This window comes from Phocoena phocoena, chromosome 2 (genome assembly GCF_963924675.1).
Source record: "Phocoena phocoena chromosome 2, mPhoPho1.1, whole genome shotgun sequence".
In the NCBI taxonomy this organism is placed as follows: Eukaryota; Metazoa; Chordata; class Mammalia; order Artiodactyla; family Phocoenidae; genus Phocoena; species Phocoena phocoena.
In genome coordinates, this window is record NC_089220.1 from 132,831,634 (window position 1) to 132,845,784 (window position 14,151).

The 14,151-nt window shown below is 46.4% G+C and overlaps 1 protein-coding gene across 1 annotated transcript in view; it reads left to right on the forward strand.

Annotated features, from left to right (window-relative positions):
* Positions 1 to 1,251: 1,251 nt before the first annotated feature.
* RGMA (repulsive guidance molecule BMP co-receptor a) overlaps positions 1,252 to 14,151 on the forward strand; it is a 42,590-nt gene continuing 29,690 nt past the window's right edge. The window contains exon 1 of the mRNA XM_065871761.1: positions 1,252 to 1,625. Coding sequence (XP_065727833.1) covers positions 1,612 to 1,625 — 14 coding nt within the window. The 5' untranslated portion in view covers positions 1,252 to 1,611. The remainder of the gene's footprint in view (positions 1,626 to 14,151) is intronic.

Sequence of the window (14,151 nt, forward strand, 5' to 3'; positions counted from 1 at the left end):
GATGAGGAAACTGAGGCCCAACAGAGCTAAAACTCTTGCCCAAGGTCAGAGCTAATTACAGAAACCAACGATCCCAATACCCAATCTCTTTCTGCTAAATCACATGGATTTTATTTATATCCCAGCTATAGATTACCTCAATGCCAATAAAACACAGAATATTGAGTTAAAACCACACCCCTCAAGACCACAAGCATAAATAAAGATCGCGTTTTAATGTAGATGATACCTTTTTATTTTGAAAATCCAAAGAGTTCTCATCGTATCAAAATCCAAGACAGCTTGTTTTCTGTAAGAACGGAAGGCCATAACCCTGTTTGAAATGCACTAGCAAATTTCTCTAACCGTGCAATGCTAATTTAGGCGTGAGCTGTGTGTTCAGGCTGACTTCATGCCCCGGCTAGAGTTTCAGATTTGCACAGGGCGATTGGGTGGCTCTTTGCTGTTTCACTGCAAAGATCTTTCTTTCCCTGGACTCCGGAAGCCTCTGGGGAATTTACCGCGGCCGAAGTGGCCGTGTTCTCGCCAGTGTGTGCATGCGCGCTGCATGGCGAAACATTCTTTTGAAAAGCCCGTGAAAATCCACTCGCAATCCGTGCGTGTGCACGTAAAATCGCAGAGCAAGGACCGGAAAGACCCGCAGCGGAGCGCACCCTGACCCGAGGTTACTTCTGGGGAGCCGCAGTCATGGGGAGGGGATGTGATATGGTCTTCTTTTTACTCTAGATATGCCTGAGCTTTGTAAAATTGTACACAAGAACGTATTCGCGTATTACACATTTAATACATTTATGTTCATTTTTTAAAAGAAGATTCTTAAACAAACAAACATCTCAGTACAACAAAGGTGCATCGCTGCAGAGAGCAGCAGCGTTTCTCGTGGATGTGACTGTCTATTCCAGAAACCTCAGAGTAACACCCCGCGCCCGCCCACCCTTGGACCATCATGGAACTGATGATGGAAACGTACTCTCCAGGACATCCCAGCGGGAGATTAGGAAAGTTGGAGGCGCCTCGCGGGTCGCCGCACTTGCCGCCCGCGCCCCCCTAACCCTGCGTTTAGGGAAGTCTTGACTTTGCAGCTTGCGTACCCCACCGCCGCACTGGTGCTGATGCGTGAAGGTGCTGCCGCGGCGGGCGGGGCAATCCGAGCCCGCACCCCCACCTCCTATCCCGCCCCCTCCCCGCCGGCCCCGCCCGCCTCGCCCCCAGCCTGCGCCCCGGGCGGCCGGCCCGCCCCTTCCCTTCCGCGCGCAAACGAACCTCTCGACGCCGCGTTCCGCGGCTGCCGGCTGGGGCCGGGCGAGGGAGGGGGCTAGCCCGAACAGCCCGACTCTGCAGTAGTCTCCCGAGCGCGGGCTGCGCCGCCCGAGCCGCTAGGCTGGGGAAGCACTAGCCGTTCGCTCACGGGCCGGCTCCTCCAGGCGCTCGCAGGCATGCAGCCCGGGAGCAGGCGGCGCGCCCCGGGCCGCTGCTGAGCCGGCCCGGGCGGCGGGGACCATCGCCTGCCGAACCCCTCCCACCTTGCCCCGGGGCCGACGAGCGGCGCCCCGGCACCCCCACTTCGCCCGCAGCCCCGCCAGCGCCACCCCCAGCGGGCTGCAGGGGCTCATGCAGCCGCCAAGGTAAGCGCGGGCCGGGAGCGAGACGGACCCGGCTCTTGACATCCCGGAGGCGCCGCCGCCACTTGCTCGGGGCACGACACCGCTGTGGTCCTCCCCAACCCTGCGTCTCATCTTGCTCCCATCTTGCCCAGATTTGGAGCTTTGCTGCGCCTCGATCCCTTTAGCTCTTGGCAGCAGTAAAGTTTTTGTGGTTTGGTATTTGCTCTTTTTTCCTAAAATGCTCTCGCCGGGCAGCCGGCAGCGCGCGTGGTTGGGCAGACCCGGCGAACGTCTGTACCACTGTGCGCGTGCTGGGAGCTCCCTTTCTCCCGCGCGGCCGTTGCAATCGGCCCGCGGAGCCTGGGACTGAGCGTGCCACCGGCTGTCCAGCCGTGAACCCCATTGGCACGACTCGCCCGGCCCCCTCCTCCTTCTCTGCGTCCGGCTGCCTAACCAGCTGCAGAGTCGCGGCTGGAGCGCCTGCCTCGGGGGGCGTCGACGCGGCGCACTGTCTGAGCTCGGGTGCGAGCGGTCCTTCGCCTGGGAGGGCAGGTGCGCAGGAAGGTGAGGGGCTTGGGATGAGTGTTTAAGGGATAGGATCCCCGAGTGGCCCTGACGTTCCTAAGTGGACAGGTGGGCCCGGCGGCCCGGGCACAGCGACGGCTGCGCGCGTGGCCTGAGCCGTGGCTCATCCCAGGGAACGAGTGGGGCAGGGGAACAGGTGTATTTAGGGGGAGGGCCGATGTGGGGGACGCTCGGATGCAATTCTTGATTGCATCCTCTTAATGTAATTGCATAAGATTTGCTCGGAGGTAGAATCAGTTCCCCCAAATTGAGTTTTTTAATGGGAGCCTGCGAGCTGCTATTATGTGGTGTGGTTTCGGAAGGCGTTGGATTGTATTTATTTTATAAATCGGATGTCTTGCGATCGGATTAGGGGAAATCGCGCCATCTAGCGGAAATGGTACGCTGCGCCTTTCTTTTAGGCCGAGAAGTTGGATGTTCTCAAAGTAGGAGATTCCGGCGCGTGGCGTGGAGGCAGGAACCAGCAGGCAGGTCCTGGGATGAGTATTTCTAGGTGTATTTACAGTCCGGCTGAGCGGGAGTTCAGCGACACCCCCAGCTCCGCACACCGAGCTCAAGGGCCAGAATTGCAGCTCGTACTGAGTGATAGGTTGTCACCTCCAGGAGATCGTCACCTTCTCCTTCTGGCTTGAGGGTCCTCTAGCAAGAACATAGCGTAAAATGTTGCCTGCCGGTGAGTCTGTGCCTGTTCTCTGGGCATCTGTCCCAGAAATCGGAAAAAACCTATGCACGGACCGTGGTCTTCTCCCGTGTATCACAGATGAGTGATTTTTCAGGCGAATCTTGAGCCATAACCCCTAGAAAAGAGATTGGCTGTGCTCTAAAGGGCAGCTGAAGGAGAGAATTGGGAAAGAGTCTGGTGCAGATCTGTACAGGAAAGATATAATATACCAAAATGGCATTTTTTTTTTACACAAAGAAGAGGCTTTCAGCTGTTCCATTACCACAGCGAGTGACAAGCAGGCCTCCTTTATGAGAGGGACATGATCTCCAGTTAGCAACTGGGGCGGACTTTGCTGGACAGCAAGCTGAGCCGACAAAGACTGTGGGTGGGGCTCCCTGTCCTTGGTGCCTGGTTTTTGCTGCCACCTTCCAGGCCAGATGATATTAGCACTGAGCTGGACTCTCCCTGTTCTGAAGTGTAGTCTGCTTCCTTGTAGAGCAGTGTGGTGTTCTCCTTGTGGGGAGGACCCTTGCCCCCTTAAGATCCTCTGAGCTGTGGTGGTGGTGAGGGAGGTCCCAGCCTCCTTTTTTCAATAGCCCTGTTCCCATCATTTCCCTCCCAGGTGACAGGGGCTTATGCTCTGAATAGACATATGGAGTGGTGGGTGGCTTATCTGCTTACTCCCCACGCTATCTCAAACTGCCTCGCCGTTTGCAGGTGTTTATTTAATAACTAGATTTATGACAAAGAGTGTCTTGCAGTAACCTGGCATCTTATTCAAAGAGGGCTTCTCTGACCTTTGCTAAGAAACCTCTGTCTGCTTTCTTTCCTTACAAGCCTCTGCAAGGCGTGACTCGCTCCATCCCCAGGGGGTGTAATAATACAGAATGGAGGATGAAAAGCTCCTGGTTAATATGACCCTTGACTTGGCTCTTCACCCGCCCTGTGGGAGCCCAATACAGGAATTCTTAGATGAGGAGACGCAAAATAAAATGAATAGGTAGTCAGCATTCCTAACATTGGGACAGGGAGATTTTCAAGTCACTCTCACAGTGATGCTCGCTGCTTCTAGGAAGCAGGCAGGAAGAGGTGCTGGCACTTCCACTGCTCAGAAGAGGAAACTGATGCCCAGAGAGGTGCAGAGGAATAGCCAAGGTTCTGTGAGTTTAAAGTGCTTTTTTCCCTACAGCCTTGCTACCAAATGAATTAAACTCAAGCACTTGGTTTTACCAAGTATGGTCCCCAAATAGGGCATGCCATAGGAGATATGTTCACCTATCTCTCCAGAAGCCTGCCATCCAGAAAAAGAGACAGAATATACCCAAATGAAACTGATCATAAACAAAGTTCAGGCTTATTGGAATCTGTTATTTCTGTGAAACAAGGAGGCACTCCTACTTAAAGATCACTGTTCTAGAACTTGACTTACAACATCCCAAGTGTAAGTTCAAACCACATTTACGTGTCTGCAGTGTTCCTGTGGCTCTCTGGAGAATGACTTTGCTTTTCAAACAACATTCATTGTTTATTCATTCAACAAACATAACATAGACTTAACTTGAAGGAGACCCAGGCTTTCTCACCTGTGGTTTCCAGCCCCATTCAGATGACAGGCTTCTCTTTTTCTTATTTTGACAGAATGACACCACAATTTCAGCTTCTCTTCCCTTAGCAACAGAGATCTGAAGAGCAACGAACGGGGCAATGGAAAAAATGAAGAACTGTCTTGCCCAAGTGTGCAGACAAGGTCAGGCAGAAGTCAGTTTCCTTGGTGACAAATGAACATCTTTTAAAACGATGCCAGTTTCTTAGCCAGGTCTGACCTGTGAGTAGAAAATGCTGTATCACACTAGAGCCTCTGGGTCAGGAGGCAAGAATACCCACTGAGGTGTGAAACTTCATAATCTGTGGGCAAGAGGAAGAAGAAATTTTGAGATTTGGGCAGAAATCAGAAAAAATGCTAAATGCAAGTACCTTTTATAGCCCCATTTGAAAGATTTAAAGTCACTGCTACTTGACAAACATAAATACGCATTATGTACCTTATAAAATTATTATATCCAGATTACTACTGTAAAAAATTAAAGTGTAGCAGGCACTGTTTTTGTGGAAAATAATGACAAGATTGCCGGTTGAGTTTACTTCTCATTTTTCAACTGTTTGTTTAAAGCAACATTCCAAGATGGAGAACTTTCAGGAATCAGGACCCTGGATTTGCCAGAGTCTGAAAATCTGGCAGAAACTTGAAAACAAAAGACTCTGTCAACAATCTGGTGAAACAAGACCAATTCTTACAGATTCTGTGTCCTCCACAGGGCATAACAGAGATGAGTGGGTATGAGTACCAGTGCCCTAAAACTTGTTGATTGGTATCTCACTAGGGTATCATTTAGTAGTTACCATCTGATGTGGTTTCCACTTCCGTTTTATTTTTTTGTCTTTGGAGATGCTCCGAGCTCAAGGTCTCTGCAGCAGCTTGCCCTGGCTGACAACAACGATCCGTCCTGGTTCCTGATGATACACACTCTATATCTGCCCTTGTGAGCAGAGATATTCTCCCTCAGTCCTCAGCAAGAGGCTCGGTACATTACTTATTCTTTTTTTTATTGAAGCGTAGTTGATATACCACATTATATAAGTTACAGGTGTACAATATAGTGATTCACAATTTTTAAAGGTTTTACTCCATTTATAGTTACTATAAAATATTGGCTATATTCCCCATGTTGTACAGTATATCCTTGTAACTTATTTTATACATAATAGTTGACATGTCTTAATCCCTTATGCCTGTATTGCCCCTCCCCACTTCCCTCTCCCCTCTGGTAACCACTAGTTTGTTCTCTATATCTGGGAGTCTACTTCTTTTTTGTTATATTCACTGGTTTGTTGTGTTTTTTTTAGATTCCACATATAGGTGATAGCATACAGTATTTGTTCTTTGCTGTCTGACTTGTTTCACTTAGCACAATGCCCTCCAAGTCCATCAATGTTGCTGCAAATGGCAAAATTCCATTCTTTTTTATGACTGAGTAGTATTCCAGCATGTATATATATCACATCTATGGTTGCTTCCATATCTTGGCAGTTGTAAATTGTAAATAATGCTGCTATGAACATGGGGATGCACATATCTTTTAGAATCAGTGTTTCTGTTTTTTTTCAAGTATATGCCCAGGAGTGGAATTGCTGGGTCATATGGTGGTTGTATTTTTAGTTTTTTGAGAAATCTCCCATTACTTCTTCTTAGCACACTTATTCTTCTTGAAGGTGGATGCAAACAATTTTTCGTCCTCTTTAGGAGTTTTCTCCTTGATGACTTCTTTAAATGAGACCAGGTGGAAACATAGGAACACACAAAGACTGACCTATGATGGCTTCCTAAACATCCGTCATGGTATAAGTCTTGTCGGTTACAATGTGAACACTCCACCTGAGAATTCGGTCTCCTGACAGACTTTTTAATACATTTCCCAATTGATCTGGACCACAGTGTGTATTTTCCTCCAGGTTCGCTATTTAAAATCCGTGGTATCTAGTTGTTCAAGGTGCTTTCACTGTTTTATCCTCTTCATCAAAGTCCAATCCACTTGTGAGACTACCACATCTTCCTGGTTGCCCCTTGCAGGAATGCATTTACCTGGCTGTCAAAGAGGCTAGCTCAGGAAGCATCTGCTGGGCCATCGCAGTGACTTGGAAATTTGCTGCCAGTGTGCATTTTCAGCCCCAGAATAGAATAGAATAAAATAGAAGAGATGATTCTTACAGGAACAAGTCCCTTGGACTGCTTGGCTGAAGGTGCTGCTAAGCTACCCCAGGGTATTGCTGCCTCTGCATCCATTTTGTTTGGCCAAGTGGCCTGTGAGGACCTTAAATTGACAACAGCCCCCTCATACAAGTGCATGCGCTAGGTAGCAGCCAGCCCTCGTGACCCACCGTCTCCCCTCCTCCCCAGGGCCTACCCCTTGTGCACCCGTCAGCTAAGATCTCCATCAGGCTCACCGAAAGCTCACTCTTTTGGTTTGAATTGACCTATCTGGCCTTAGCTCAGGAACCCCAAAGCACTCTGCCCACAGACCCTAATCAAGACATGTGCCACAGGGCTTCCCTGGTGGCGCAGTGGTTGAGAGTCCGCCTGCCGATGCAGGGGACACGGGTTCATGCCCCGGTCCGGGAGGATCCCACATGCCGCGGAGCGGCTGGGCCCGTGAGCCATGGGCGCTGAGCCTGCGCGTTCGGAGCCTGTGCTCCGCAACGGGAGAGGCCACAACAGTGAGAGGCCCGCGTACCACACACACAAAAAAAGACATGTGCCCCAGGTCCTGTTTTCTGTTTGCACTGGGCCTCGACTTCCCCATGTGGCCCCTAGAAGTGCACCAGGTACTTCCTGCAGGACCTGTGAGTAATGAACTTCCCTATTTCAGTTTCTCTCGTGGTCTGTAGTTGAACCCTGGCTCACCATCCAGCACCTTGTGCTCCACTTGACAAGTGTGAATGTGACAGATTCATAACAGAAGAGCACGTGGAAATGCATATTTCATTCACAGAATCGTAAAAACTACCAGCTTTCTTCAAAACAATTGGTACCTTGAAAAGGATAAGAATTAATCGGAAAGAATAAGAATTAATGTTTGTTTGGAAGTTTTGGTATATAACTTTCATTTACATTTAATTTAATATCCTTCATGGAAAGAGGTAGAATATAAATAATAAATAGATTTTTAATACAATTGCACTTTCTCAGATGGGCTTCCATTTATGCAAGCAAAAAGAAATGTAGAGCTTATGGGTGTTCCCTGGTGGTCTTGTGGTTAGGATTCGGGACTTTCACTGCCATGGTCTGGGTTCAGTCCCTGGTCGGGGAACTGAGATCCCGCAAGCTGTGTGGTATGGCCAAAATAAACAAGAGAGAGAGAGAGAGAGAGAGAGAGAGCTTTGAGCGCAGACTCACCTGTAGACGTGACGAGGCTCATGAGGGCTTCCCCTCACAGGTCCAGACCTGCTAATAACCCCTCACTCCTAAGGTTGGTAGGACATTCTGCCCCAGAGCAAGGGATTCGTGGGAGTTTAATTTGTGTTGTTTTACATCAGTCAGTGCAGCTAAAATAGTTTGAAATTCAAATTTCGGAATACTGATTTCAAAGTGCTTCCCTTACTATCCTGAGGCATACTTGGTTTTGTATCCTTGGGTGTCTCAAGATCATATGGTAAGGAAAAGCTAGATGCCACCCTCTTCGATGCTGTGAGGGTTTTACGTTGCTTTTTTTTTCTCTGCTAAGAGCATTTTGAGAAAGGAGATCCCTAAACTCCAAGCATCTGATTTCTTCATGAGCAAATGGATGCTATTGGCAGAGTCTACTGACTTCAGGGGTTCATTGCTAGGGAGCATACTGCTCCCTACATACACACACCTGAGCCAAGAGTCAATGAGGGCAAAGCAAACCCAAGCCAAAATGGCACCCAAACCAAGATGGTACCCAAGTCCTCCCTTTCTGGGTCAATGACCAATCTCTAGGGGTGGAAGCCCATCTGGCTTTGAATTTAATTAAGACATGCTCTGAATAGCTTGAGGTCTGATCGGACTGCGGTGAATTGATACTGTAGATAGATTTACCTAAACGTCTTGTTGTGTTATATTTACCTGTCTCTCAGAGGCTGTTAAGTCAGGTAAGCACTCTATGAAACGTTGACCTAAAGATACCATTTAACATCCAAAAGAAAGAAGAAGAATTCTATAAGTATTTCAACTTCATAAGTTTTTGGGGGGGTAGGGGAGATGGTTCTTTCCTTAAAACATTTTAATATTCTTGTTTGTTTATGGAAAACAGTGTATCTCTAAACATGCTCACATCTCTAATGAATGACCCATCATTATACATATGGAGCATAACAGGAAAAAGTAAACCCCGGTGAAGATGAGAAGTAGCTGTGATTTGGTGGGAAATACATTGGACTTGGCATCACAAGGCCTGGTTTTGAGCCTCTCTCTGCCATTTATATTCTTGGTGACCTTGGACAAGTCACATAATCTCCCTGAGTCTCAGTCTCCTCATTTTGAATTGGAGACAGCTGTGCCCATCCCATAGTTGAGACCACCCTACAGTTATGTGGGAGACTTTGTCTTATAGTGGTTGATCAACAAAACTTGAGTATAACTGATCATGCACTTAGAACCCATCCAGAAGTCAAGGTTATCTAAAAGTCCTTGGGCACTAATTCGAAAAGATATGTGCACCCCAGTGTTCATAGCAGCGCTACTTAAGATTGCCAAGATGTGGAAGCAACCTAAGTGTCCGTCAACAGATGAATGCATAGAGAAGACATGTCATATAGATAGATAGATAGATAGATAGATAGATTAGATATAGATATGTAGATATATACACACACACACACACTGATATATACATACACACACAATGGAATATTAGTCAGCCATAATCAAAGAATGGAATTTTGTCACTTATAGCAACATGGATGGTGTTGGAGGGCATTGTGCTAAGTGAAATACGTCAGACAGAGAAAGACAAATACTGTATGATATCACTTATATGTGGAATTTAAAAAAATACAACGAACTAGTGAATATAACAAAATAAAAAGAAGCAGACTCACAGGTATAGAGAACAAACCTGTGGTTACCAGTGGGGAGGGGCTGGCAATACAGAGCTGGTGAAGTGGGAGATACAAACTATCGGGTGTAAGATAGGCTACAAGGATGTATTGTACAACATGGGGAATATAGCCAATATTTTGTAATAATTGTAAATGGAGTGTAACCTTTAAAAATCTTACTAATATTTTTTTAAATTTAAAAAATTAAATAAAAGTCCTTGGGGAACGCTACAGATTTCCCCACCGTCCCCACGCATACAAAGGCTGTAGCAGAATCAGGTACATAGTAGATACTTTGTTACAATCAAAACAATGGTTCTTATCCATGATATAAAACTAACATTGGCAACTACTTATCAACACTTATTCTATGCCAGGCATCTGCTCTAAATTTTCTATTACTGTGTTAACTCATTTAATCCTCATAATAATCCATTGAGGGAGCCAGAGTCTATCCCCATTTCTCAGAAGAGATAACTGAGGTTTAGACAGTCTGTTCAGACTGCATGTTCTTGGCCAGCATGCCATATTGCCTCTGTAATGTAAAAGTGCAGACATTCCCTCAGCCTCCAGCAAATTGAAAAAAAGAATACCATCGTGGTAGAGGATAATGTCACATAAGCAACACATTTGTTCTTTCTCGATTGGCACCCTTTCCCCACCGCCCATCAGCTGGGGATCTTCTTTATTTCAGCTTTGCATTAGCCATTCTAAACAATTTTGAATTTGATGAATAACTTGGTCCTCTGTTCCTATTGCTAAATGTCTGTGGTATTTGTGCTCGGCACCGACTTGTTCATTAATCCAAATACTGCGGCCTTCTGCTGGTTGGGAGAGAGACGCAGGCTCGCTGATCAATTCAAATAGTTGCCATTTGGTGGATAAATGGGTCCAAGTTGGTTCTTCTCCCAAGAACTTACTGGAATGGGGAGAAGTAGACACTGGGTGGTCTGTCCTCCCTTACAGGAACCTGGTGCATCTCAGTATGGGTACCCAGAAGTTGCTTTAAAACAAGAGGTTACTAGATGTTTACAAGGTGTGGTTTCAGGTATACAGTAGTATTGCTGGGTATGACTGCTGAAGAATTTCATGCTGACACTAAAACATAGAAGTGTCACTTTTCAAATAACATTTCCTACTTGCTCAGCAACATTTCGCTTGGGAGAACCCAGAAATGTTCCAGATGAGGCCCCAGGATGGGTCCTCAGAGTCAGGTATGGGCAAGGCCAATTAGTTACAAAGCCAACACTAGTTCACTGAATTCCTAGAGATACCAGACCGTGAAGCTGGGAGACCACCCTCCCCCCCGGGGGGGCGGGGAGCGGTGGGATGTGGTGGGCAGCCAGGCCACGATTCTGCAGATTGAGAGGCTGCAGGTCCAAAGGTAGGAAAGGACAGGGACCACACAGCTAGAGTTAGAACTGCTCCAAATCCCAGGTCTCTCTCTTTCCCCACATCCACTGCAGTGTCTAAAAACTCTCAATCTCAACACCGACAATGAAGCAATTCACAAATACTATCACTTTCGTACTGGGCTTTGTAGGCAGAAGAATTTGCAACTGTAGACCAGCTAGTAGGTGTGCACTGGAGTCGCAGACAAGAGCTCAAGAGGAAAGTGAGGAAGACTTTCGTACATGAAACTCCAGATATGTACTAGCTTATAATCCCAGTTAGCAAGGAAGGGGAGAGGTATCAAAAGTATAAATGAGGCTGCCCCAGGAGCTTACTGAGAATCTCAGAGGTCAAGAAGAAGAGGTGCAAAGGACGGAAGGAGGGGCTTAAATTATGGAAATGTGACCTCAGAAACTGTTAGCATGTCATCAGGAGGGCTCCAACCCAGCCTGGGCTGAGGCTGGGGGACCTCAAAGGGAGTCCTTCCTTCTGTTCTGAGTAAGAGGATGAGTACAGAGATGCACGAGGGTCAGTGGAGGCAGAGAGAAGACCAAACATCTCCATGCCTGGGAAGGAGTTAGTGACCTCACCAGAGGCGGTGTGACAGCTGGGAGTCACCCAGACCTGCCCAAACCCCACTCTGCCACCAAGCCAGCTGGGTCACCTCAGGCAGGTTACTTGCCTTCTGCAGTGTAAGTTGGGGTAAATGAGGGTTGTCTGACTTATGGATGAGAGAAGAGAGAAGACGTGTTTTCGAATGAGAATTGAAGTCCAGGAAGAAAAGAGGCTGTAGTTTTAAAAGGCATTTGGCATTCCTCTTATGGACTATTTTATTTTATTTATTTATTTTTATTTATTTATTATTTTTTAAGTGAAGTATAGTTGCTGTATGATATTATATGTTACAGGTGTACAATATAGGGATTCATCATTTTTACAAGTTATACTCCATTTATTGTTATTACAAAATATTGACTATATCCCCCTTGTTGTACAGTATATCCTTGTAGCTTATTTTATACTTAATATTCTGCACTTCTTAATCCCCTACCCCTATATTTCCTCTCCACCCTTCCCTCTCCTCACTGGTGACCCCTAGTTCTCTGTACCTTTGAGTCTGCTTCTTTTTTCACATGGACTGTTTTATATTTAAGTCTGTCTCTACATACGTACATCCCCTTTGGCTGGGGAACTCAGTTCTTCTTGGAGTCCTCAGCTCCTGACATAATGGAGGGACTCATAGGGCTGTTTCACTGAGAGTCAGAATAAAAAAGGAAATACCCACTGGGGAGGGAGCAGTTGAGGGCTTGCTAATACTTTTTGGTAAAATGATAGCTAGCTACATAGATAAATAGGTTGATTGATTGATTGGTTGATTTTTATGTGTGCTTATGTGCATATGGAAATATCTAGAAAGATGCACATTAAACTGTTGATAGTTATGGCCTCCAGGGATAGTCACTTGATTTCATTTAACAGGAAATTGGTTTCTGAACATGTGTGTATATTACTGTTTCAATTTCTTGAAATAAATTTGATGTTAGATTGAAGGAAACGGAAAGTCCAGAAAATTTGTTCTCCTAGCATTTTCTTTTTTTAAAAAATCCCTTTTATATCTTTCCAGCATCATGAATATGCCCATGCCTACCAAGCAGGGGTGTGCTTCTGGAAGCTTCTGAGGTGGACACTCCATGCTGATGTCCCATGCCAACCTGGTCCTCCAAAGTGGACTCCTGAGCAGGGATGTTGCTACCCCACGGAGCAGTCTGACGTGATTTGTCCACAAGGTGGAATTTTGACAGATGTGTACCAGACAGTATGAGGCCAATGGTGACGCAGTTGTCACCAGATCTGGTACTAATGAAGTCTTGCTTTGCAGTCAGTGGTCCAGTTCGTTAAAAAAGCTACTGACAAAGACCCCCCATTTTAAAAGATTCTTCAGCCTGGTAAAGTCCCAAGTTAATTTGAGGCAACAGGGATGGGGAATAAACGTGGGGCTGCTGAGACACCACACAATCACCCCTCTCAGAGTCCTCAGAACTAGAATTATTTGTCTCCACATCTGCCTGCGCCCCTGGGCTTCCTGGGGTTGGGGGGCGACCTGTCTGCCGCTTATCCGAAAACTCCCAAAACCCACTCAGAGCCTAATACTCAGCGAATGCTTATTGAATGAAGGAAACAGAAAAACAAATAAATTAAAAGAATCTGCCTTGCATGTGCGAGTGGGGCGGGGGGTGGGGGGGGGAGGTCGGTGGGGGGTGGATCTTAGTAACCTGATCACAGACAATAAAAGACATGTCCAAGAGCAAATAAAATCTGCTAATGTTTTAAATCCATTGAGAGAGTTCAAAGAGAAAGTGACGTATTTCTTCAGTTTCTGAAGAGAGCTGTTGGAATGTCAGGGAAATGCGTGTTTCAAAAAAACCGTTAAAATATTGGAATAAGATCTGTATGTTTTAATTACTAAGAATAAGCGTCCCTCAGGGTGAGGGACAGAGCTCATAAGCCAAGGAAGTAGTGTGCACGCACAGAGAAAGTAAACCTACAGCAAACAAACAAAACCAAGATAAGCCGAAGTGGGAACACATTGGACGGCTTTCCGAGATCAACAGTAAAGAGGTTCCTTGATGCCAGAGTAAGGACAGTGAGACCCAAAAATGCTTTGGAAGAAAAGAAGCAGGGAGATTCCTAAATTGTCATGGAAACAAATAGGTCAAGGACAGCCTGTGGCCCTCTACCCCAGGAACGTCTGGAGAGAAGGGAGCAATGGCAATTAAAAATGGCAGTCATATCCTTGTGGCCAAAATATGCAACTTTCCTTCCACACCTGGCCTGCACCCAAGGGCCTACATGCTGGGCCCCCTGCCCACAAAGGAAGCCCACCTATCCAGGAAGGGTCACTTTTAATAACCACTTTGTGGAATAGATACTTAAAAAGTAGTATCAGCAAGCATTTTGTAAAGTCCTCATTAACTGGCCAAAGCACAACACGCTTTCTGAAAAGAGAACATGAAACTGGACCAATCTATTAGCATTCCTTGAGGAGGTAGAAACAGGTCTGGAGAAACCCAGGGATGAATTATGTTTAAACGTTCAAAATTCCTTCTGACAAAGTTCCACCCCAAAGGTCATTTCCAATAGTAAATTCCTCCAAAACATAAAGGGAAATCTCCATGGATCGGAATTGTCCTTAGAGACAGGAAAAAAAAGAGGATAAACAGGTACTTTTCTAGATGAAGAATTATAAACAGCGGGGATCCCCAAGGATCACTGGTGCTCCCAGACTTTGTT